The 23,528-nt window shown below is 47.8% G+C and overlaps 8 protein-coding genes across 8 annotated transcripts; 3 read left to right on the forward strand and 5 right to left on the reverse strand.

The window, feature by feature from the left end:
• Nucleotide 1: 1 nt before the first annotated feature.
• LOC132264372 (ATP-dependent RNA helicase DHX8) lies at nucleotides 2–3,797 on the forward strand. The gene is made up of 3 exons (XM_059764561.1): nucleotides 2–2,094; nucleotides 2,164–3,497; nucleotides 3,575–3,797. Exons 1-3 carry the CDS (start codon nucleotides 79–81, stop codon nucleotides 3,795–3,797), a joined length of 3,573 nt encoding a protein of 1,190 aa, XP_059620544.1. The 5' UTR covers nucleotides 2–78.
• A 21-nt stretch (nucleotides 3,798–3,818) lies between these two features.
• LOC132264374 (mitochondrial ribonuclease P protein 1 homolog) lies at nucleotides 3,819–5,039 on the reverse strand. Its single transcript, XM_059764563.1, has one exon. It carries the CDS (start codon nucleotides 4,926–4,928, stop codon nucleotides 3,819–3,821), a length of 1,110 nt encoding a protein of 369 aa, XP_059620546.1. The 5' UTR covers nucleotides 4,929–5,039.
• Nucleotides 5,040–5,087: 48 nt separating this feature from the next.
• Nucleotides 5,088–5,416, forward strand: LOC132264376 (splicing factor 3B subunit 5). Its single transcript, XM_059764565.1, has 2 exons — nucleotides 5,088–5,198; nucleotides 5,262–5,416. The coding sequence occupies exons 1-2, from the start codon at nucleotides 5,090–5,092 to the stop codon at nucleotides 5,414–5,416; spliced, it is 264 nt and encodes an 87-aa protein (XP_059620548.1). The 5' UTR covers nucleotides 5,088–5,089.
• On the reverse strand, nucleotides 5,413–6,413 carry LOC132264375 (exosome complex component MTR3-like). Its single transcript, XM_059764564.1, has 2 exons — nucleotides 6,152–6,413; nucleotides 5,413–6,095 (listed from the first exon to the last, which is right to left on the reverse strand). Exons 1-2 carry the CDS (start codon nucleotides 6,309–6,311, stop codon nucleotides 5,413–5,415), a joined length of 843 nt encoding a protein of 280 aa, XP_059620547.1. The 5' UTR covers nucleotides 6,312–6,413.
• Nucleotides 6,414–6,417: 4 nt separating this feature from the next.
• On the reverse strand, nucleotides 6,418–8,849 carry LOC132264373 (SUMO-activating enzyme subunit 2). The gene is made up of 5 exons (XM_059764562.1): nucleotides 8,737–8,849; nucleotides 8,520–8,669; nucleotides 8,296–8,450; nucleotides 7,252–8,237; nucleotides 6,418–7,192 (listed from the first exon to the last, which is right to left on the reverse strand). The coding sequence occupies exons 2-5, from the start codon at nucleotides 8,661–8,663 to the stop codon at nucleotides 6,525–6,527; spliced, it is 1,953 nt and encodes a 650-aa protein (XP_059620545.1). The 5' UTR covers nucleotides 8,664–8,669; nucleotides 8,737–8,849; the 3' UTR covers nucleotides 6,418–6,524.
• A 179-nt stretch (nucleotides 8,850–9,028) lies between these two features.
• LOC132264037 (SET and MYND domain-containing protein 4) lies at nucleotides 9,029–11,417 on the reverse strand. Its single transcript, XM_059764088.1, has 3 exons — nucleotides 10,645–11,417; nucleotides 9,305–10,578; nucleotides 9,029–9,236 (listed from the first exon to the last, which is right to left on the reverse strand). Exons 1-3 carry the CDS (start codon nucleotides 11,177–11,179, stop codon nucleotides 9,087–9,089), a joined length of 1,959 nt encoding a protein of 652 aa, XP_059620071.1. The 5' UTR covers nucleotides 11,180–11,417; the 3' UTR covers nucleotides 9,029–9,086.
• An 88-nt stretch (nucleotides 11,418–11,505) lies between these two features.
• LOC132264133 (transmembrane protein 131 homolog) lies at nucleotides 11,506–17,555 on the reverse strand. Its single transcript, XM_059764225.1, has 5 exons — nucleotides 16,512–17,555; nucleotides 15,182–16,435; nucleotides 13,884–14,957; nucleotides 12,721–13,827; nucleotides 11,506–12,657 (listed from the first exon to the last, which is right to left on the reverse strand). Exons 1-5 carry the CDS (start codon nucleotides 17,139–17,141, stop codon nucleotides 11,794–11,796), a joined length of 4,929 nt encoding a protein of 1,642 aa, XP_059620208.1. The 5' UTR covers nucleotides 17,142–17,555; the 3' UTR covers nucleotides 11,506–11,793.
• A 295-nt stretch (nucleotides 17,556–17,850) lies between these two features.
• Nucleotides 17,851–21,771, forward strand: LOC132264194 (WASH complex subunit 2-like). Its single transcript, XM_059764303.1, has 5 exons — nucleotides 17,851–17,918; nucleotides 17,985–18,660; nucleotides 18,724–19,980; nucleotides 20,088–21,230; nucleotides 21,293–21,771. The coding sequence occupies exons 1-5, from the start codon at nucleotides 17,916–17,918 to the stop codon at nucleotides 21,385–21,387; spliced, it is 3,174 nt and encodes a 1,057-aa protein (XP_059620286.1). The 5' UTR covers nucleotides 17,851–17,915; the 3' UTR covers nucleotides 21,388–21,771.
• Nucleotides 21,772–23,528: the final 1,757 nt, after the last annotated feature.

Here is a 23,528-nt window from a genome sequence, read left to right on the forward strand (position 1 = left end):
CAGTGACGTTTGTAGTGGCTTTTTTCAGCATTTGCAAAGAAAACCTATTTTCCGCATTTTCTCGCAACTTCTTTCACCATGGAGGAGTTGGGAAAGTTGGAGCATCTCTCCCTGGTCTCGAAGATCTGCACGGAATTGGATAATCATTTGGGATTGAATGATAAGGACTTGGCAGAGTTCATCATTGACTTGGCCGAGAAAAATCCCACATTTCCTAGATTCAAGGCAGTCCTGCTGGAGAATGGGGCTGAATTCAGCGACTCCTTCATCTCCAATCTCCTCCGCATCATTCAACTAATGAAACCAGCCGCTGGAGGTTCGAAGGTGTCTGAGTTCGAGAAGGAGGAGAAAAACACGCTGTCTACAAAGTTTCCCGGACTGGCGATACCCAACAAGGATCAGAAGGAGATGCTGATGGAGGCGGAGGAGGAGAAGAAAGAGAAGAAAGTGAAGGAGAAGCATATGGAAGAGGTGGATGACATGTTTTCAGCTCTAGAAGCTGCTGCTCCTTCGAAGAGCAAGAAAGACGAGGACAGGAAGCGCCGAAGGAGTAGATCGAGGTCTAAGGAGAGGCACAGGGATGACAGGAGGAGTCGTAGGGACCGTTCGCGGTCGAGGCATCGCGACAGGCGGAGTAGAAGCAGAGACAGGAGGAGTAGAAGTCGGTCAAGAGATAGACACAGGAGGAGAAGTCGCTCGAGAGATCGACGAAGGAACAGGAGTCATTCTAGGGAAAGGAGAAATCATTCTCCACTGCCAGACGATCCAGAGCCTGGGAAAATCTACTCTGGACGAGTGGCGAATATTGTACAATTCGGCGCGTTTGTGCAGATCATGGGACTGCGGAAGCGCTGGGAAGGACTTGTGCACATCTCTCAATTGCGTTCTGAGGGACGTGTGACCAATGTGTCCGATGTTGTCTCTCGAGGATCCAATGTGAAGGTGAAAGTGGTGTCTGTGACTGGACAGAAGGTGTCCTTGTCGATGCGGGACGTGGATCAGGACTCTGGCCGGGATCTGAATCCCTCGTCCCACGCTCACCTTCTTGCAGAGAACGATCTGAGGAATAGGAATCCGGACAGACCAATTGGGGGAACATCGATGCTGCATTTGCAGGGGAATCTAGACAACGACGAGCAAGATGTGGCTAGGAAGAAAGTGACTAGGATCTCGAGTCCTGAGCGGTGGGAGATTAAGCAGATGATCTCATCGGGAGTGATTGATCGAAGCGAGTTGCCAGACTTTGACGAGGAGACTGGCCTGCTGCCGAAGGAGGAGAATGATGAGGCAGACATTGAGATTGAGATTGTTGAGGAAGAGCCTCCCTTCCTTGTGGGCCACGGACGAGCGTTGCACGATCTATCACCGGTGCGGATAGTGAAGAACCCTGATGGATCGCTTGCCCAGGCGGCGATGATGCAGTCGGCACTGGCCAAAGAGCGACGCGAGCAGAAGATGCTACAACGAGAAGCGGAGATGGATTCTATTCCAGCGAGTCTGAACAAGAACTGGATCGATCCGTTGCCTGATGAGGACAGCAGGGCACTGGCGGCGAATGTTCGTGGCATTGGGATGACGTCCCAAGAGGTGCCGGAGTGGAAGAAGCACGTAATTGGTGGGAAGAAATCCTCTTTCGGCAAGAAGACCGACATGAGTCTGATAGAACAGCGCCAGAGTCTTCCCATCTTCAAGTTGAGAGAAGACTTGATCAAGGCCGTCAACGACAATCAGATACTCATAGTGATTGGTGAAACGGGCAGTGGCAAGACCACGCAAATCACACAGTATCTGTCCGAGAGTGGCTTCACAGCCCGCGGGAAGATCGGCTGCACGCAGCCCAGGAGAGTGGCTGCCATGTCCGTGGCGAAGCGAGTGGCTGAGGAGTTTGGGTGTCGCATGGGCCAGGAAGTGGGATACACAATTCGTTTCGAAGACTGCACAAGTCCAGAGACCATCATCAAGTACATGACGGATGGTATGCTGCTGAGAGAGTGTCTGATGGACCTGGACTTGAAATCCTACTCCGTCATTATGTTGGATGAGGCTCACGAGAGGACAATCCACACGGATGTTCTCTTTGGACTGCTGAAGCAAGTAAGTTTTCCCAATTTCATCATCAAAATTCCAAATATTTCAATGCTAACATCCTTTTTCGTCTTTCAGGCCGTTCAGAAGCGTCCCGAATTGAAGCTGATCGTGACTTCAGCCACTTTGGATGCTGTGAAGTTCTCTCAGTACTTCTTCGAAGCGCCAATCTTCACAATTCCCGGCAGAACATTTGCCGTGGAAGTTCTGTACACGAAAGAACCTGAGACGGACTATTTGGACGCGTCACTGATAACAGTGATGCAAATCCACTTGAGAGAGCCTCCAGGAGACATCCTTCTCTTCCTTACTGGCCAGGAGGAAATCGACACTGCGTGTGAGATTCTGTATGAGAGGATGAAGAGTCTGGGGCCAGATGTGCCAGAGCTCATTATTCTGCCTGTTTACTCTGCCCTGCCGTCCGAGATGCAAACGAGGATCTTCGAGCCAGCGCCGGCGGGCAGTCGAAAGGTGGTCATAGCCACTAACATAGCTGAGACATCGCTGACGATAGATGGGATTTATTATGTAGTGGATCCGGGCTTTGTGAAGCAGAAGGTGTACAATTCCAAGACTGGCATGGATTCTCTTGTTGTGATGCCGATTTCCCAAGCTGCGGCGAAGCAGAGAGCAGGACGAGCTGGAAGAACTGGGCCGGGAAAGTGCTACAGATTGTATACAGAGAGAGCTTACAGAGATGAAATGCTGCCCACGCCAGTGCCTGAGATTCAGAGAACTAATCTCGCCACCACTGTTCTTCAGCTGAAGACGATGGGCATTAATGATCTCCTTCACTTTGACTTCATGGACGCTCCGCCGGTGGAATCACTCGTGATGGCACTGGAACAACTTCACTCACTCTCAGCGCTTGACGATGAGGGTCTTCTGACCAGATTGGGACGTCGCATGGCAGAGTTTCCGCTGGAGCCCAATCTGTCTAAGATGCTGATCATGAGTGTGGCGCTCAATTGCTCAGACGAAGTGCTCACCATCGTTTCCATGTTGAGTGTGCAGAATGTCTTCTATCGGCCGAAAGACAAGCAATCCCTGGCGGATCAGAAGAAGGCCAAGTTCAACCAGGCCGAAGGTGATCATCTCACTTTGCTGGCCGTGTACAACAGCTGGAAGAACAACAAGTTCTCCAATGCCTGGTGTTATGAGAACTTTGTGCAAATCCGTACACTGAAGCGCGCTCAGGATGTGCGGAAGCAGTTGCTGGGCATCATGGACAGACATAAGCTGGATGTGGTATCAGCGGGGAAGAATACGGTGCGCGTGCAGAAGGCCATCTGCTCGGGATTCTTCAGGAATGCCGCCAAGAAAGACCCTCAAGAGGGCTACAGAACTCTCGTGGACTCCCAAGTGGTCTACATTCATCCCTCCAGCGCGCTTTTCAACAGACAACCAGAATGGTGAGTTTATAAGGCAAAGAACTACTCTTTATTTATGTCCAAATACCCTCAAATCTTAACATTCCTCATCATTCCAGGGTGGTTTACCATGAACTCGTCCAGACGACCAAGGAGTACATGCGAGAGGTGACGACCATCGATCCCAAGTGGTTGGTGGAATTCGCCTCGTCCTTCTTCCGCTTCTCAGATCCCACGAAACTCAGCAAATTCAAGAAGAATCAGCGTCTGGAGCCGCTGTACAACAAATACGAAGAGCCCAATGCCTGGAGGATCTCTCGTGTGCGTCGCAGGAGAAATTGAGGGCAATAAAGTGGAATCTGTTCAATATCTAGGCCTGTATTTGAACGTTTCCATCCGATTTTCCAGCCAATCGCGTTTTTTCTCTGGATACACTGTTAGTTTTCGACGTGGAACTACTTCGAGGGACTTTTGCCAGTTCGAAGTCTCTTTCTGGATGAGCAAAATGCTGATCATCTGGTTGATGGTCAGGGATTTGCCACTGCCTGCGGTCCACTGAAGATATCGATCAAGTGGTAACTTGGCCATTCGCAATCCCTGACGCTTTGCCTTGGCTAGGGATAAAGGATCAGTATTTTTCTTGTCTACCATGGCGCCGATGATGTAAATGTCATCTGGATTGTAGGCAGTCAATTCCTGGCGACAGTGAGGCGTCAAGTACACCAGTCTCTCTTTCGGAAACAAGTCTAGGTGACTCTCCGTGTGCACATTGATGGGGAAGTCTGGATCCAAGAGTGTTGGGATGAATTTCTTCAACGTATTTCCTCCAACGGCATTCAAGTCAACGCTGCAAAAGTGCAGATCAAAAGGTTCCGTAGCCAATCTGTTTTCCGCAAAAGCCAACATTAACTGCTTGCCACAGTTGGATGCCTCTGATCTGCTCATATACTCCTCATAAGAGCAATCAATCACCACTTTGGGCGCGAATTGCATCGCTCTGGTAAGTCGATTGTTCAGCCATAAATTTATCGTACTGTCGTAAATCCTGAGGAACATAGTGGTCCAGTTTAGACCATAAACAATGTGCTCCTCCGTCTTGGCAATCTCCAGCTTTTCAGCACGCCGGACGAGCGTTTCTGCCTTCGCAGTTTCATGCTTCTTCTTGGCGGACTCTCTCTTCATCTGAATTTGCCAAAGATATGCGTAGTACTTTTGCCTTGAATTCTTGGTCTTCAGCGTCAACAAGTGATTCCAGTGTTCCTCCTTTAATAGTTCTGGGTCAGGTGCCTTCCGCCCCTCTTGCCGGAAAACATCCACCTCCAGCCGCAACACTTTCAGCATACGCTCTGTCTCCGGATCATCAGCGACATTCTGAAGACTACATGCTCTTCGGTTCACACCTATGGTGAATCTCGATAATGCACTGGACAAGATTCTTGCAGAACAAGATGAGACACTGGCTAAATTATACATTTTTAGTATGTTGTCCTGCCCAGAAAAATCACATTTCTTCCGTCAACATAACCATTTATCCGCGAGAAATCGGTTGTAGCGACCCTACCGGGATTTTTGAGAAACTCGCTTGTTAGTAAACAAGAGGACGTTTTCCGTGAATCTTTGGAATCTGACCAAAAATGGGAGATAGATACAACATCCACAGTCAACTTGAGCATCTGCAGAGCAAGTACATCGGCACGGGTCACAGTGACACCACAAAATATGAGTGGCTCACGAATCAACACCGTAAGTAGAGTTTTTCAACCAAACCTCAAATCCTGTTGATTTCATGGACTTTCTGTCTTCCAGGAGATTCTCTGGCCAGCTATATGGGTCACTACGATCTGCTGAGCTACTTTGCCATCGCGGAGAATGAGTCCAAGGCCCGAGTGAGATTTAATCTTATGGAGAGGATGCTGCAACCATGCGGCGCTGTTCCAGAGCCAGACAAACATGAGGATTAAGAAGAATCAGGCTTTTTTTCAATAAACTTTGTAACACGCTCAATGAGGGTTTGTTGAATGATGGGAGCGACACTTCTATTGGCCTCCACAAGGCAATCAATGGCTTCCTGAAGAGTTTTCATTTGAATGCATCCGGATTGCCAAATCTCGGAAATTTGCTCATGTGTAGACATCCTGGCCACTGTAATGATGCCATGATCATTCGGACTGCATGTAGACAGACAGAGTTCCTCCTCTTGACGCGTGGGATCCAGAAGAATCTGATTTCCTATGATTCCAGCGTTCGTTGCCGTCAGAATGTCAAACATGGGAATTCCTGCATCCGCTACAGCCAGGCCGGAAGCTGTGATAGCAGCTGCCAGGGCTGATCCGTCATCCTCCAACACATTAGCGAAGATGTCCACTTGAAAATTCGGGAATTCATGACGACAAATTGCCGGCTCCAAAGCTCTCTTCAGTGCCTGGGCGAGACTCTTCTCTTCATTGTCTGTCTGCTGAGACTTCCGGTGGAGACAAGCGAAAGGGGAATACTTGAAGTCACAAAAGAGCTCGCCATGAATGGAGTACTTGCTCTGCTTGGGAATCTCTCTAGGATCAAAGACTGACACGATAACTTTTGTTGCTCCCAATTCTATATATGCTGCTCCTTTCGCCTTCCCTACAATGCCACTTTTGATGACTACAAGAGAGACAATTGATCAGAACAATACTTGTAGGGACGCGTGAAATTCTTACAGATCTTTCGGGAATCCGTCAGTTTCCTTCCATCCTTCCGCGAATCCTCTTGAAGCACTATCTTCAATTTCTCCTCATAAGATTGCAAATACGTGCTGGTGTTGAGATGGTAAGATACCGAGGACTCTGGTCCATTGTTTCTGCGATAATCCACAGGCATTTTCACCGATTTTACTCGAATTTTCAAGAAAAACACCCACGATCAAGCTCACCGATTAATCTTGTATACAAACAGAAAAGTAAGGTTAAGTTTCGCGGGCTCCACATGTTCAAATTCCCAGATTTTTTTCTCTTCTCATCATTTTATTGAAATATAATTGAAAATATAGTTGAATGTATGACATTGAAGATAAATAGCAAGACTGCATCGCTTCTAATCCACCCAGACCACATCGTCATCATCATCATCGACTGAGAAGGTCTCAATTACTCTCTGCTTCTTCTCCGTCGGCTCCTCCTCTTTCTCCAGACCAGACTTTCTTTTTGTCCCGGCGGTACTGGTGGTCGGGGCTGGAACTTCATCATCTGACTCTATAATCTCCAGATCACTGTCGTCGTCTTCCACTGGTTGTTTGCTGCTGCCCGGCTCACTGTCCTCCATCCTGGGCTTCTTGGCCGCCGGCTCCTCCTCCTCTGGTTCCTCTCGAGAAATCTCCTTCTCCTCCTCCTCTTCAGGTATTTTCTTTTCCGCTCCAGCGTCAATGGTGACTTCGAAAGACTTGGCATCTTGCTTCTCATCGTTGACTATCACCAGAGTGATTTGATTGTTATCCTGAAAATCGTCCACCTTCAGGATGCACCCATCCACAATTCCCATCTCTTGCAGCAATTTCGCATCATTGAGATCCTCTTCGCCCTCCTCTGAACTAATCACGATAGCGCCCTTGCCATCCAGAATCACGTCAGGCGTCTTCGTGCCCAGTTTCTCCAGAAGAACGCTCTTTCGGAAATCGCCCACAAGCATCGCAGTCACATTCACGCGCACCACAATCTGTGGCTTCACGGAACACACGGCGCACTCGGGATTCGGCTTGGCCAGAACTGCAAATTGATGAAGCATTAATATTACAATTTCAAACAAACTACAAGGAAATACTTACATTTCTCTCGGACGATGATCTGGTTCTGCGGATTCGGTCGGAGTCGCATGTACACGGACTGACAGGACTCAATTTGACCCTTGAGGACTTTCAGCAGATGCAGTACTGCCATTCCAGCCGCAATTGCGTTCGTCGTAGCGATTGCGGGGATAATATTACCCGCCATGCTCTTCACTTCGAATCGATTCTTCGTGGCGATGTGGAAGATTGTGGCCCTAATGCAGGCGCATGAAGTAACAAAATCCATTGCATCTGCATCATCCTTGTCCCAGACGAGAGTGTCACCGCTAGGAAGAGCCTTGAGGGCACTCCTGAGTGCCGAGACACTCTCACTGAACACCTGAGTGCTCTTCTCCAGATTCCACACCTTCTGATCGCGCGCCATTCCCTCATAATCCTCAGTCTGAGAACCCGTGGCCGTTCCCACGCCGAATTTGAGTGGTTCCGGTGGTGTGCGCTTCTTCCAGAGATTCGCCATGCTCAGGAGATACTTGATATCGTCATGGAAAAGTTTGTTGAAGAGCTTCTCGCTATCGTAATCAATGCTCTGCGCCCAGGCACGCGTGCTCTGCCTCTCCACGTTGCCCACATTATTGCTCTGTGTCTCCAGTGCCTCCTGGCCCGCATCTCCAGCCGCCTCGGGATCCGCAGTGTCTGGCGACACATCCTCATCCGCATTGTCTTCACCGAAGAGTTGATTGAAGAGATGCTTCGCCCACACGATGCAGTGAATCAACTCTGAGGGCGTGTTTCTAATCGTGCAGCCCGGAAATGTCTTCTCTTTTGCTTTCGGTGTGCACTCGTAGCATGGCGTGACACCCTTCTGAATCAGCTCCACCTGACCATTGTACCCTGAAGTGCCTGTCTCGATAAGAGGAACCTTTGCTGTCAGGCACATCCTATTCACATGGTTCCTCGCCACACGATTGTCCAGGGCATTCAGCACCACATCAAAACCCTGAAAGTAAGTCACGCCGAACTTTGTGCTGCAACAGGAGACTCAAATTAGAAGATGGATATCGGAGAATTCCAATAATTCCTTACTCAGTAATACTGTCATGATGAGCCACAATATTCGTGTCAGGATTGAATGCCAGTGCACTTTCTCTCGCCACCTGCGCCTTCGACTTCCCCACATGCTCTCGATGGAACAGGAACTGCCGGTTCAGGTTGCTCACCTCAATTGTGTCCAGATCAATCTGCCGGAAAATACATAACCTCACTCTTACTTAGTCGATCCCCACAAGATCTTGAAGAGGCGTACTTACAATCTCAATGTTCTGGAAGGCGCACATCACGAGATTTTTAAGCACTTCACAACCCACTCCGCCCGCCCCCACAACCAGGATCCGCGAAGTGGCGACTTTCTTCTGAAGTTCACCCTCAAATACTCCGTCCAGCAACGCTGCCATTATTTCCTGAGATATCACAGACATTATCACTCTTCGCACTCATCTCAGCGCATAGAACAATTTAGGGACTTACCTTTGAGTCTTCTGCTATGGAAAATGAAAGGAAAAAGCGAAGAAAATTTGCGAAAAACGGAGAATTGTGGACCAATGTTATTTTCCTTCCCACGGCGTTCTTTGACTACCAGCGCCGATTCGGCGTCAACGGCACGTGAAGGTACTTGACTTCAAAATGCTGTTTTAACGGATCACAAAAAATTATTGAGTGAATTTGAGAAAAAAATATTCTACAAAATATTGTACATTATCTCTTTCAGCAAGGAAAGTACAGAAGAAAATAAAACTATTGAAGATTCAGAGGAAAATGATTCCATGATCGAACTTTTCACACTCATAAGTCTTTATTTATTGTTTTCATAAGAAATTTTACTTCATGAAAGTGTTTCCAAGCAATGCATAACAAACTCTCAGGGACTCCATAGCCACGTGGGTATCTTTGTGAGGAGGTAGAGCCACTGAGAAGAAGGTCTGGATACCCTCTTCGAAAAGATCAATAGCCGATGAGATCTCATTTCGCTGGAAAAGGAGTTTTCAAAGAATGTCATAATTGTTCTGGTCAACGTTTGATATAAAATTCAACTTACATCCATCGCTTCCGCTGCCTTTCTGTACAGATCTTCTGCCTCCTTCAGCTTCACCACGTTGTCCAGCAGAGATACGTGAGATTTGCATTGAGGACACTTAATTTTTCGCTCAGGATGATCCGGGAAGGGAAAAACTTTGGCACACTGGAAGCTGGAACAACGAATTCGGGATTTATTGGTTAGATCCTCAAGCTTCGGCCAATTCTCTTGACAACAGAGGCAATCACAGTGGAACCAGTAGCGAGATCTGAGATTTCTCTGTCTCTGCCGGGTATCCTGCTTAGTGAACACGGGCCCATAGTTTTCAGTCACTGGACTGCCGGTTGGGATGGGCCTCAGGGCAGTGAGGATAAGACGGTTGCCTGAGAAATATCTCGCCACGGCAGGAAAGCAGTCATGGTTGAAGAGAGAGGCTTTTCGGTAAATCCCAACGCCAATGTAAATAATCTTTGATCCGATAACTGCATGCTGGGCACCCAAGAGAGTCTCGTAGATTTCATGGGCATTAAATTGCAATCCTTCGAGGAGTTTGAGGATCAGTTCCGTTACGTGGAGTTCCTTGGGCGTGGGTTCGACGCTTTCAGTAGTCCTTCGGCCAAAGAAGCCACTCTTTTGCAGAATTCTCATCAAGAAGATGGACATGAGGCAGCGCTGGAGATAATCATCTCCAGAACGCATCTCGCTGTGTCTGCAGAAACTGTCGAGGAGACTCTGGACATTCTCCACGGCTTTCTCATACGATCCAGATTGAGTGATCAATCTGAGAGCGATGAAGCTGAGGATTGACATCCCAGATCCAATGAGAAGATCCAGAAAGCGACACTCGAAGCGATGATACGACGAACAGGCAATCTTTTGGCACTCTTGCGAGCAAAATGCGACGGAGCAGCAATCAGGACAACTTATGGGTGCTACCAGACGTTGCTGGCAATTCAAACAGTGACTGCCGAAGAATTCAGGCAGCAAGCATGAGGCAGCGGGAATTTCACAGATTACATCCTCTCCTGGATTGATGTTCTTTGATGCTGCAAAGAAGTTTCCCTTCGATGGACTAGAGGCGATTTCTAACTTATCAGAGGGACCATTGAGAGTCTGACCAGATTTCTTGCCACTCAAGTCATCCAGAATGTCCTTCTTCTGGAGAGTTTTCAAATTTTGCAGCATTTCTAATTCTTCCTTGTCTTTTGTTACTTTCTCCTGTATAATTTGATCACTTCCCATGAGTTTTTCCGCCAGTGCCAGCGATACTCTGGCCTTCTTGAAGTCCTTAGTCTCTGAGAAGATTATTAATTGTACACATTTTACATATGAGAATTCACTTTTGACTATGTACTACTCACGTATGTAGCATTTGGCCATCCTCCAGAAGTACTCAGGAGATTGCTTCACTTGCAATCCCATTTCTGTGGCATACTTCATGTCCTGGAGCGCCTTCTCGCCCTCCTCCAGTCCAATGAGAGCTTCTGAACGCTTCCACAGCGTCTCAGCAAGGAACTTCCGTTCATTCTCCGAATCTCCATAAGGCGCCTTAATTATAGCCTGACTGAAGAGAATTCTAGCGGCTTGGAAATTACTCTCTAATAACTTCCTGTCGCCCTCAAAACGCTTCTTCAGCGCTTGAGAGAAGTCCTTCTCCTTGAAAATGGGCGTCACGTGCTCCAGTGTGCCCAGAATCGGGCCCGCACTCGCATCGTCATCCAGCAGTTTCTTCAATTTTGCTTTTCCACCTTCGGTCTTCGCAAAATCACACTCAATCCACTCTTCTCCGCAAGATTCTCGCACACTCTCATGGAACTCCCGAAAGAATCCGCGTTCCAGGGAGAAAACTGTGATTGTGCTGCACTTTTTCGTGTAACCGGGATCAAAATCTTCCATCTTTGCACCAGGGTGGAAAAGTCACTGGCGCAAAATGGGCCTAAAAATAATATTCGCGACTGGCCAGAGCGAGAAACGAACTGAATTAAATACGTCCATCGTCGAGGCAATTCAGACTCGTTGAGAGAATCTCGTCTTCCGAACACATTCAATGGGCATCGAGCCAAAAATAAGCATGCCTAAACATTGGATCTTCAGCGGATTTCCTCACTTTTTCAAGCTGAGGAATGCATGATTAATGAACAGATCGAATAGGCAATAGAAGGAAGGATTTTAAAAGTCGCGTCAATCTTTAAGCGACGTAGCGCAGAAAAAATCATCTCATGCTTGCTCTTATGATTTCATATATTCAGTAATGTTCAAATTGTGAGTGTTCGTCAGCATAATCCATGTATTACATTTAAATTGTAATGATTATTTCATATTTTCACATCAAATACAACCTCGAGGATAGATTTCACTTTAGCCACTCTTCACCGTTCAACACCGTAAAAGGGGGCGCTCCCAGGCTGCCCGGGAGCTGTAAAACACCAGGGGAAATGTAGGGGGAATCTATGGGGTAGTTCAGGGAATTCATGAGGAATCGGGAAATCTGCCTCTGAGGGGTCACACATCTACTGTTGCTTCTTCGGGTATTTCTGACCAGAATTCTGCCAAAGATTGGACGCCATCTCGTGCTCCCATGGCGAGCTGAATAGCTCGTACGCGGGCATCGAGTTGTAATTCTCATCATTGCCACCAATACCGTTCATGAAGAGCGACTGATTATTGTTGCGCTGCAGAAAGTCCAGACCAGGCGGCGGACGTCGAATGGGGCTCTGCTGCCAGCGCGGCTGCTCAAATCCATTCGTCCACAGACTCTGTGAATTCCACTCGCCACCATTCAGCTCCTCCGCCTTGTCCTGACTATGCTGGAGATTCAAATTGGTCGCCTTCTGCTTCTCCCTCGCGTACTGCAGCTTCTCTTTCAGATACGTCTCCAAGACAGTCGTCGACCCCGAGTAGAAAGAGTTACTATTGTCCTGCAATGAAGTCAGCGTCTCTAGGTTGAAATTGTCCTGACCCAGTGGCTTCCGCATCGGCTCCACATCCACCCACGATGTATTGGACGACCGAGGACTCTTCTTCGTCCCAATGGGGCCCAATTCATTCACCTTCCACACCGGTGTGCTCACGCCATTCATCGCAGAATCAGTCCTGGGCAATTCAACCGGTGCTGGAGGTTGTGCAAACACACCGAAATCCATGCCAATCTTCTCAGTGGACACAACCTCAGGACTTGGCGGTTTCTGCGCTACCACATAGCTGAAGGAGGCCTTATTCTCATCCCACACACTCGAAGCTGGCGCTTCCGGTGAGTTTTCCATTGGTGAAGTGAAAGATGTCGTCGATGGCTTGAATTGTGGCTTTGTTAGTCCATTCCTCTTCGTCAATCGCGATCGTCTCTCTCGTCCAGGAGTCTTTCCATACCTCTTGGGCTGAAAATGAGCAATTCAACAATTTTATTCACTATCACAGTTCACCTTTTCAAACAATCTTACCCGAATGATTTCAGTTTGTGATCCATTCTGCACCTCGTAGGTCACGTCAGGACTCGGAGACGAGGGAGGACGTTCCGCGATAACTGGCGTAGACTGTCTCTCTGGCTCCTTGACTGCAAGTTTAGGTGTAGGCGCTTTCGCTTCCGCTGGTTTTGGCTGAGGACTCGGAGATGGCGCAAGAACCGATGAAGTCTCCACATTCGCCACCGGCAGACTCTTGGTCTTCTTCACCACTTGTTTCACATGTTTCCTCACAGCCGGTGGCGTCACTTCCAAAGTTTTTGGTGCTGGCGGAGGCGTTGCTGGTCTCTTTTCCGGTTCTGGCGATACAGATGCCTTGCTGATGACTTCACGAACAGGTTGCTGCGGACTAGGCGGCGTCAGAGACCTTTTAGGCGAAGGTTTCACCTCTGTTCTGACTGAAGCATTGGGCGAGAGAGATTTTGGTGGTTTCACAGATTCCGTCACCTCTGAGAGCGGATGGGATTTTCTATTCTCCACTACTTTCTCAGTTTTGGGAGTCGGTTCAGTCTTCACAGAATCCACCTTCACGGATGCTTCCACTTGCTTGTTCAGATCGAACTTAGGACTAAAGCTCAGTGGATTCACCTCTCCAATCACTATCTTTTTGCCCAGCTTCTTCTTTGTCCCCAAACCCAAAAAGCTCGAGCTCTTTGTGGCCTGAGGCTGAGCAGGAGGAGATACTACTGGTTGAGAAGGCTCGTCACTGGATCTCGTGATCTTCCGCAGGTCAAGGGCTGGAAGAACAGGTCCCTTGTCACGCATATTCTCCACTATATGAGCCTTCATCAGTCTTCGGGACTCGATATAGCCGAACACCATAATTCCTATCAGTACCAGGCACGACACCGCCATGGTGCCCCTCTTCATGGTTGCCTCCCACCTTGGCCGAAGCAGTGCGCGATGGCACATGGTCACCACGTCAGCCGGAATGGTACTTAAGAGGGTGTAATTCACCGGATACCCAGCGCTAGTCTCCAGAATCAGTGGTCTAGTTATCCGCGAGAGAATGAAGTCAGGCGAGAAGGCAATTTCAATCTTCCGAGAAGCATTGGGAGCCAACTCGAATGCTGAGCAGTTCAACACCTGAAAGAGGCACAATTTCAGTCTCTTTTACATGCTCAACAAGTGAAGTGACTCACCTTAAATCCATATCCTTCACACAGTTCCGAGTCTATCTTCATGGCATTGATGGTGATGGGCACTTCGCCACTGTTACGCGCTGTGAAACTCCTCTTCATTGTGATGATCGCTCGAGGGACATCGTCGGTGAATTTGCCCTCCTTCTCCAGTCTCTCGCGCTCTGCCATTGCATCTGCGCACACCTTGAAATGCTTGTCCGTGAGTTCAAACAGCAGCGGTGTTTGGGATCCTGGCCTCCGGTTGCCAAATTTCAGTTGTGGCACCACCGCCTTCGCTGTCAGCCACACCGCCTCGAGAATGGTGAGGTTGTTGCGGATGAAGAGCAGCGTGGAGAAGGTGCCTGCCCGCGGTGATTGGAACCTAATAGCCACTTTGCTGCTACCACGCGGCGGGATATGGTCGAAGTAATTCTCCAACGTTGACGATGTGGAGAAGAACGAGTGGAAGGCGAAGAGTTTCTCCTTGGCCAGCACACATGTAGAGCACGGCGTGATTACCTCCGGCGGCAACTCCACATCCTGCCCGTGAACTTGAGTATCATGCAGAAAGTACTGCGTGATAAGGAGTTGGTCCGACGGATTGTCAATCGTGATAAACTTCGCCATGCCCTGACCCACTTGAGTGGACAGGAATTCCACATGTTCAGTCACGAGGCGCGGCCAGACAAAGTTCACGCTCGCCACAAAGTCATATCTCTTGATCTGACTGGTGGACAGCTTGAAGGGGATGCTCTGAATGGATGAACGCATCTTGTGGAAGGACTTTATGCGAAAGGACAACACGTCCTTGTCCAGTTTAGTGTAGTGCGAATAGTTGACCAAAGAACTGGACTTCTTCGGGTGAATCTTGTTGCTCACTTGGCTACCAGTGTAGCAATACTCTCCGCACAGTCCTTTCGGATCAAAGTACAGCCGCCCAATATTCGTGATGATATTAGGCGGAATCTCTGGCAACACATCTTCATCCGTGGCATACTCGTAGTTTATGATGCCATCGATCACGCTGATTGCCTCCACTTGCATTGGCTTCATGAACGTCGAATGTGCGCTCAGATTCAGTGAGCAGATCTTCTCCTGCATAGATACAAAGTAAACATCCATTAATTAGTTTGTCACGACTTCATTTCACACTATCTTATTATGCAATCATTATTCAATTTGAACAAATCAGTATTTTGGCCATCACGACTAAGCGGTGCAATCCAATTCAACTTAAAGTGACAATAGAAATTCAATTCCTGCGAAATCATATATCTACCAATGCCTAAAAGGAATTGCGACAGATGTGAGATGCTTACCGGAAAACAATCCTTGAAGTGCAGCAACTCCTGGTCAAGCGCCAGTCCGCCCATTTCAGCTATCATGTGGATGGGCGTTACAATCTCCTCAAAGTCTGTGTTGACGATGAGTTGGCCAGTGTAGTTGCCAACGCCATAGCTCTTCACTGTGATCTGGAATACCATCCACTGTCGTGGCTCCAGCTCCGAACAGATCACGAGATTGGCCAAGGCCGGACCGTCTGAGCAACCCAGTAAGATGATGCTATATGAGGCGGAACTGGTGAGCTTTCCCGTCCATCCCTTTATAGCCACAGTCACGGGATTCTCATTGATGAACGCAATGTTGGAGTCAAAGCTCGTGCTCACAGGCACCGTGCCGAAGTCCAGCGCACCCTCATCGCCCTGCGGCATGTTGGGCCCCTCGTACACAGGCACCACGCGCCGCAAAAAGCCCGTGAAGGCGTACACGGGAATTGTGTACACAGTGGCATTGGTCGTGATGCGAATCTCCGTCACGACTGAGTAATTTCTCGCGATGGGCTGCGTGTAATTGACAAACTGCACCCGAAAGAGCGTCAGGGACTCGTCAGGAGCCAGGAGCACCTCGTCAAAGTCCATCAGTCGTAGGTGGTGCATCCCCACCTCATCTGCCACGCTCACATTTGTCACCATAAGTGGCACTGCAAACTTGTTCGTGAACGTGAAGCCGTGCGTCTTTGCCAGCTGCTTCTTGTTGCTCAGCAGAATCGTTATGTTGCCCGCGTGCTGGGCAGACCCGTTCAGCAACAGCCCAAACACCGGCATGTGATAGGGCAGCTGTGGCTCCCCATCCACTTCACTTGATATCACTATGTTGCCCATCAAGTACGGCGACCAGACTTTCGCCCAGTTCACTTCCACAATCAGCCATCGCTGTCGCGCGTCCTCGTCAATCTGCAGCGAGAGGCTTCGATTGGTAATCTCATTGTCGCCCCGCAGTCCTGTGACCCGAACACCACTGTCTGCGCCCGAATGCGTGAGGTTCACGCGAAACACGGAGACGCGATCCGTGGAACCGTGCAGGCCCAGATTTAACAGGCTGAGGGGCGAATAGAGGCCCCGCTCGCGGCTAATCTCCACCTCGATTGGAACTACCAGCACCTTCTCGGCCAGCTGCGCGTCCTGACCCTGGATTTTAATGCGCACGTACGCGGTGTAGTTGCCCGGCGACACGCCCACGAAACGCACGCGGATGATGGGCTTCGAGCAGAGAGGCGGGATCTCCCAGAGAACCTGCGAAACAAGCACAGTTATAGACATGCTGGCCCTGACCTTGACCCGCGACTATGCTGCATTTTATCTCACTGACCTGTGGCCCCTCGTTACCGCCGCTGGGCAGCTCGAGTTGGAAGTGCCCGCCGCTGGAGAAGATCTCCACGATCTGGATGGGCTTGTCGTGCGGATTGAACAGGTGGATCTCGGGCGAGATGGTGGCGTTGAAGGGCGCCTTAATTCCCACCAGTGGCACCAGTCGATAAGGGCATTCAATCCCGCGGCCGCGGACGGGAAAGCGCAGCAGTCCGAAGGTGGTGTGGATGAGGAGGTGCGTCTCCACAGGACCGTGGCGCTTGGGTAGGAAGATCACGCTGAAGGAGGTATTGCTCAGCGGCGGAATCACCTTATCCACGAAGCTCGTGAAGAAGACGCTCGCTTCCGCGTCTGCCGTGGCCACGATGGCGTCCAGGAAGACACTGCGGTTGCTGTTGCTGTTCACCAGCGTCACCACACGCGTCTGCGGACTGCCCAGACTCTGGTCTCCAAAGTCCAGTGCCTTGGGCAGTGCTACTAGGTGGCTGGACGCTTCCGGGAGAGTTTCCTCCAGAAGGCTGTCCAACACCAGCGGAGAGCTGGTATCAAAGCCACCGGCCAGATCCTCACCCGCAGACGCCAGGCTCCGGCCCAGCGTTGCCAGGAGACTCACAGCGATGAGCAGGAGCATCGCGGGCAGCCTAGTCTTGAATGCGTCGCACGAGGGTCACTCTGAGATCACGGGAATCCTGGCCAACTGTCTCGTAGGACATAATACAGCGCCGAAAAGCCCGTCAATTCCACCCAATCACTTCTTAAACACCGTTCCTATACTTTTCACGCACTCTGGCGCTGCGATTCGCCTGGAAAATTGCGGAAAATCGCGAAAAACACCAGAGAAAAGTCGCAGCAGTATTTTTCTTTTGTAATTTCACTTGTCACATGTGACTTTTGCTTTTTGCTGCAGAAAATCGTGTACGAAACAGCGCTGCAGTCGGCAGATGGATACCCGGAAGGCGGGAAAACTGGTTTTCCAAGGAAATCCGCTGAATTTCCAAAAATTTAATAAAATACAAGCGAATTAAGTAACTCTTCAATGTACTCTTGTCTGTGGTTCAAACAGAAATGGCTGAGTTGAATAACACAATGAAAATCATTTTGTGATAAGGAAACCGCAAGATAACTGTGAAATCGGAGATATTCATAAAAAATAGGCTTTTCGATCAAAGCCACAGAGATTGCCTTGTGCAGCCTGTGAGGCATTTCTCTATTATTCACAAAAATGCTTTCATTAGGATTCTATTGTTTGTTGAAGCCGTGAAATTCATATGAAATACTGCAGAAGCATTTTCATTTCCCGGTACAGTTCAAAGTGAGACGCAGTGGAATTGTCAGTGAACTGTCACAAAGGGGCAGATTTTCATGGAACTTTTTGTGCTCTGTTTTTCGTGATTTTTCCCATGAAATGGTGAGTGTTCTGACGCTATAATTTTCCATGCATGTTGACAAAAGTGTCTAAATTCTGATTTCACAGAATCCATCGTCGGCGAGGGCGCAAGAGATCCGCCGCGAGGCGACAAAGTGGTCCCTTGACGGCGACGCCAAACTCCTCGAGTATATGCGAGAGATCTCGCAGAACCTAGAATCGCGGTGCCGAGAAACTGAGCTGAGCATCAACCGGATGTGCCTAAGTGCTGATCAAGTGAATGTGGAATTGGGTAACACGACAAATCGGCTGTTAGCTCTGCAGCACTCGCAGTTTGTGGAGAATCGAGTTCAGGAAGATGATGAGGCTTCCGGGACTGCTCAGAATGGTACAGACAAGGCTCCGGAAACACGTCAGATGTCACCCATGTCCACACTGAAGAGTGTCCTCGCGGATTCTGTAGCTTGCCTTAACGATTGCTATGAGAAAATCCAGGTGGAACTGGACGAGGACAGTGAGGAGGAAGATGAGCCCGGAAGAAGTGTGGCGTTTCGCCCGAAGGATCCTTATGCCCACCGACCATTGCCTTACGTCATCGGGTCGAAGGAGTTCAAAGAAAAGTGGCACGTGGGACTTGTAGATTCGGAATCAGACCAAGAACACGAAGAAGATCCTCAGTTTTCGGACTCTGGAAGTGAGTCTGGTCACTCAGTCTCTCTTCCTAGTGTCGGTGGATCGGAGGCAGACTCCGTTTGGGGTCTTCAAGCCACTAGCAATGCCTTAGGTAAGATTATATATCAATATTTGGAATCCAAAAGCTCTGCTGACGACAAATGTATTTTTACAGCTCACAAAAGTGCCTCGCAGATATCTTCGGAGGATGAAAACTCCCCGAAAGTTTTTGATCCTCCTGTGCCTGCACAGAGAGCCTACTTCCAACCACCTAAACTCACACCTCGCACGAGTGTCCCTGAGAATCCTGTGACAAATCTCTTCTCTTCTTCTCCACCACGAATTCCTGGCACATCTAAAGCTACTGGGCTCTTTGATGATCTCGAGGATTATGACTTTGACGCTCCAGCCCCGAAGGCGGACTCTAAACCACCGCCATTCTTCCGGGATATGCCTGAAACTCACAAAACAGTCAATCTCTTTGACGATGAACCTCCAGAATTTGAGGCACCGCCTTTGGTGACGCAAAAATCGAGACAAAGCAGATCATTCTTGGAGTCGGATAATGAAGAGGAAGTGGATCTGCCCAAAAAAATAGTGAAAGAGCCCAAAGTAGCCACAAATCTATTCAACGAAGAGCCGCCGGTGGATGATTTCCAGGAGAAAAATAAGCTCCCGGCGAATCTCTTTGAGGACAATGATGATGAATTTGACTCCTTCATGAGTTCATTGAAGAAACCATCGGAAAAGGTCACAAAACCTAAACTGTCAAATCTTTTTGATGATGATGATGAGCCTGAAGACTTCTTGGACACTCTTTTGAAAGGTGTGAAGACAAAACCGAAGTCTCAACCTGTGGAAAAGAAAGAGTCAAAACTTCAAGAAGTGAAGGAAGACTTGAATGATGCAAAAGAGAAGAGAGAAATAGCAAAAGAACCTAGAAAGGTAGAGACAGTCAAGAAAATAAGCTTATTTGATGACTCAGATGATGAGGATATTTTCTCTGAAACTGGGAAAAAGACTGAACCTTCGATAAATGTACAGAGAAATAATTCTGAATCGTTACGAAAAGAATCCTTGGGTAGGGAGACACCTCAAGAGACAATGAGCAAAGAGAGAACATTACATGTTAAGGAACCTTCATTAAATGTGCAGAAAAAGAATAGTGAGTCGCTAAGAAAAGAATCACGGGATAAGGAGACGCCTCATGAGATAATAAGCAAGGAGACAACACCGCTTACTGATGAACCTTCGGTTAATGCACAGAGTAAAAGTTCTGAATCGTTAAGGAAGGGATCTTTGGATAAGGAGACTTCAAGAAAAGAAAGAAAGCCGCTGATAGTTGAAGAAGAACCTCCCCTCGAAGTTGAAACTCCTCCTGTAGAAGAACCACCGGTTGATCAAAAGATTGAAGAGTCTTCAAAAAAACCTGGTGAGTTTGTGTGAGAGGAAATGAGTCATTAAATAATTCCATGAGATAATGCAATAATTTCTTAACCCATTAAAACTCTTTTTTTTTGTCTTTTCTTATTTTTTCAGAAGAGGCAGAAACAATTCCTGAGAATCTATTTCCAGATGAAGAAGAGCCAGAAGACTGGCTGGAAGCGTCACCTAATTTCCATAAACATCCGCCATCGAATTTATTCAGTGAACCTCCGGAAGATGTGTCACCAGAGAAGAAGGAATCGAAACTCCCTGGGCTATTTGATGATCTGGATGATGATGATGATGATTTCTTCACACCCAAGCGGACGGAGGAGCAACAGAAAACCACTAATATGCCTCTGTTCGATGATCTTCCGCCGGACGATGATCTGTTTGCCAACCGGAGCGATCGAAAGGAGAAAGAAGTCTTCTATGATGACTTTGCTGACAGTTTTCCGCCAGAAGTGAGTTCGGTCAATCCAAGTGGAAGTTCTTATTTGTTTAATGATGAACCGCCGCCTGTTGATGACTGGCAAGAGAGTGGAGCAAGTAAGGATGAACCGGATGAAATCATTCCTAGTGTGAGGAATTTGATAAATCGCCACGAGAAGCCAGAAAACGTGGCGGAAGAGCCTTTGAACAAGCCCAAAATCGTGCCTAATAAATTGAGTAAGACAATGGCGATAAATGTAGCGGCTCTGTTGCCAGGAGCTAAAAGGCCATCGTTTAAGAATGTCCAGGAAAGTCCTACTGAAGAAGCTCCGGTGAAGAGTCCAGAGGAGGTGCAGGAGGTGCCAGAGGTTGCGGAGAAAATTGAGGAGAAACCAGAAGATCCAAGTCTTCTGGTGAATCTAAATAGGAACAGAGCGAAAATCCCTCAAAAGAGGAAACCTTCGACGAGGAGGGGTCGCCAGGAGACGTATAGGAAATCTCTGATCCTGGAAAGTGACAATCAGAAGGAGGGAATTGTTCAGAATCCTGAGAGGGAGAAAAAACTGCCAGAAGATCTCTTCGGAGATGACTTGCCTGAGACTGAAAAGAAAGCGGCGAAGGTGATCCAGAAGGTAGTGAAGTCAGCGCCCAAGAGTCTCTTCGAGAGTGACGATGAGGACAGCAGTGATATATTCTCCATGGTGAAGCCCAAAAGCCTCCCGAAATCGACGAGTGAACCGACAAAGATCACACCAAAGCCAACATCTCTCTTTGGGGACTCGGATGAGGATGATGACGATCTGTTTGGAGCGGCCAACAAAAGTAGTGAGTTGAAAGATGTGAGAAGTTAGCGAAAAAAGCTTTTAAAGAATGACTTCTATCTTCAGATGCGGTGAAGATCACGGCGCCTGTCAGCAAAGTGGAGAAGAAGATCACGAAGAAGTCCGCCGCCGGAGATGATCCTCTCGCTGATCTCTTCTAATCATCACGTGAGTAGCAATTACCAAAATTTCTCCCCTCGATTTAGAGCGAATGATTGTGAGAGATTGCTGAAGATCAGCATCTAAAGTGCCTCTCAAGTCAATAGAAGAGTCACAATTATCGCATTGGTGTAAAGTCTGTTGCAATGGATATTTTTGTCCCCCGCCTGTGTCTTCTTTTATGTTTATGTCAATGATCGAGGAGATTGAGTGCGATGAGATTGAACAACATTCCAGAGGCCAACAAAGTTGGACAGAGTCGTTGAGTATTGGAAGATGCGCGGATGGTTGGAAAACATTTTGTAAATGAGATATTCTTGTAAGGCTAGATGGTAATATTTCAATGTATTATATCCCAGAAAGTAATTAATAAAGTATCGTTTTATATTGACAGTTTAACAATGTGCCACTCCTTTCGGCCTGTTTATTTGAAATGTGATTCCCTGTGATTATCATCGGTTTTCAGAAATTCAATAATATGCATGCGATGACTCCAGAAGCTGTTAATCAGAGGTCTTCTCATTTCTCCAACAGCAGTAAAGATGTTGAGTTTTATGAGTTAATTAAGGAAATTGCAGAACCGAGGTGAAGCTCAATTGCGGCAAAATTGCCAAAACTTTCTCTGCAGCCACTCGTGTGTGTCTTTCCAGAGCGAAAGGGAGTCTGTCTGCGCAGGTGAGTGGTCCTCATTGGTGGGATGTGATAAGAGATGATGCAATTTTGGACCTCCTCTGTCAATTGAGCTCAGCTGCTCACCTGGCCAATTGGTGGAAAATCAATAAAGCGACTAACTTTCTCCGGAATTTGGCGTCTAATTAGCGGCGCCAAAAGCAGATAAGATTAATCAAACAATGGCGTTCCATGACCAAATCTGCGTCGCGTATTTCCACCTTTTTCCATCGCATTTCAAAACATCGTTAAATCATAACGGACAAACGATGGTGTTGACATCTTTTTTATGGTCTGGCCGGTCTTTTATTGTGCCATTGGCGAGATGTTGCGAGGTGGAAGGCAAATGTCGATTGCTTGTCGCACGCGATGGCGCATCGATCAGGAGCCGGTAATTTGTGGGTCATAATAATTACTTCGTCTTGACTAATGCATCTTCTTTTTTTTTGGTCACTCTTCCAGTTCATCTCACCATTGCGTTACTGCTTTGCGGAGTTTCTTAATTGATGTGACTTGAAATACCTCAAATGCATGGACTCGCCAAATCTGAACAGATGCGATAGCTTGAATTTTTAGCAATTTGCAAACTTATGACACTTCTTATGCGTGAATATATATCGAAAGAAAGTGTGATACGCATTGTTTCGGCGAAAGCACTTTGTGGAGACACGCAGGAATGCGTAACATTGCGAGGGTGGAAGAATGGACGCACTTTTGGGCCCAAAACACAACGCCAATGTTTCCCAATGACTTTAATCGTCACTTAATTGAAAGGTGGCATCAACTCGTGCCACAAATCACCGTTCGATTCGAGACTCAATTAACATAATTGTAACGCATCTTTGCCCAATCGGCGGTCCATGGATGGGTGTGTGTGGCCCGACGCAGCCTCCTCATGCATAATTCACGACCTCGCACGCATAGCACGCACTCACAGCCCAGGCGGAGATGCTAATTGACCGCCATAAATCACTGCCGGACACAATTGATGTCAAGAGGTGGACACTAATGAAAAGATTGGGTGTCCGGCGCTATGCGATAAAACGCCACTCAAATAAATTAACACGCGCTGAGCAGAAGAAAAATATAAAGCACTTGAAATTCGATTGACCATGGCTGATGAGGTTGCAAATTGAAGTGATTATCTGTAGAAAAAGTGGTGGTCGAATGTATGCACAATTTGTAACTTAGGCGAGTGTTCAAGCAAATTTGCACACAGTGTGCGAAAAAACGCAGATGCATTCGAGATATTGCAAAATATTTATCACATGATACAAATTGCAAAACAAATTTGATATTTAAGATAAGAAAAAGATAAATATAAAGTGTTATTTGTCATGACAAGATGTAGGAAGACTTTTTTTTATGGCATTTCGATCAAAAGTCTCGATGGCGGCACGGGTTGGAAATGCAGATTAACTTACATAAGGCGGAGAGACGGAAGAAAGCGCACCAAATCATTTCAAAGACACTC

This window comes from Phlebotomus argentipes, unplaced genomic scaffold, assembly GCF_947086385.1.
Source record: "Phlebotomus argentipes unplaced genomic scaffold, Phlebotomus argentipes genome assembly contig_32, whole genome shotgun sequence".
Taxonomy (NCBI): Eukaryota; Metazoa; Arthropoda; class Insecta; order Diptera; family Psychodidae; genus Phlebotomus; species Phlebotomus argentipes.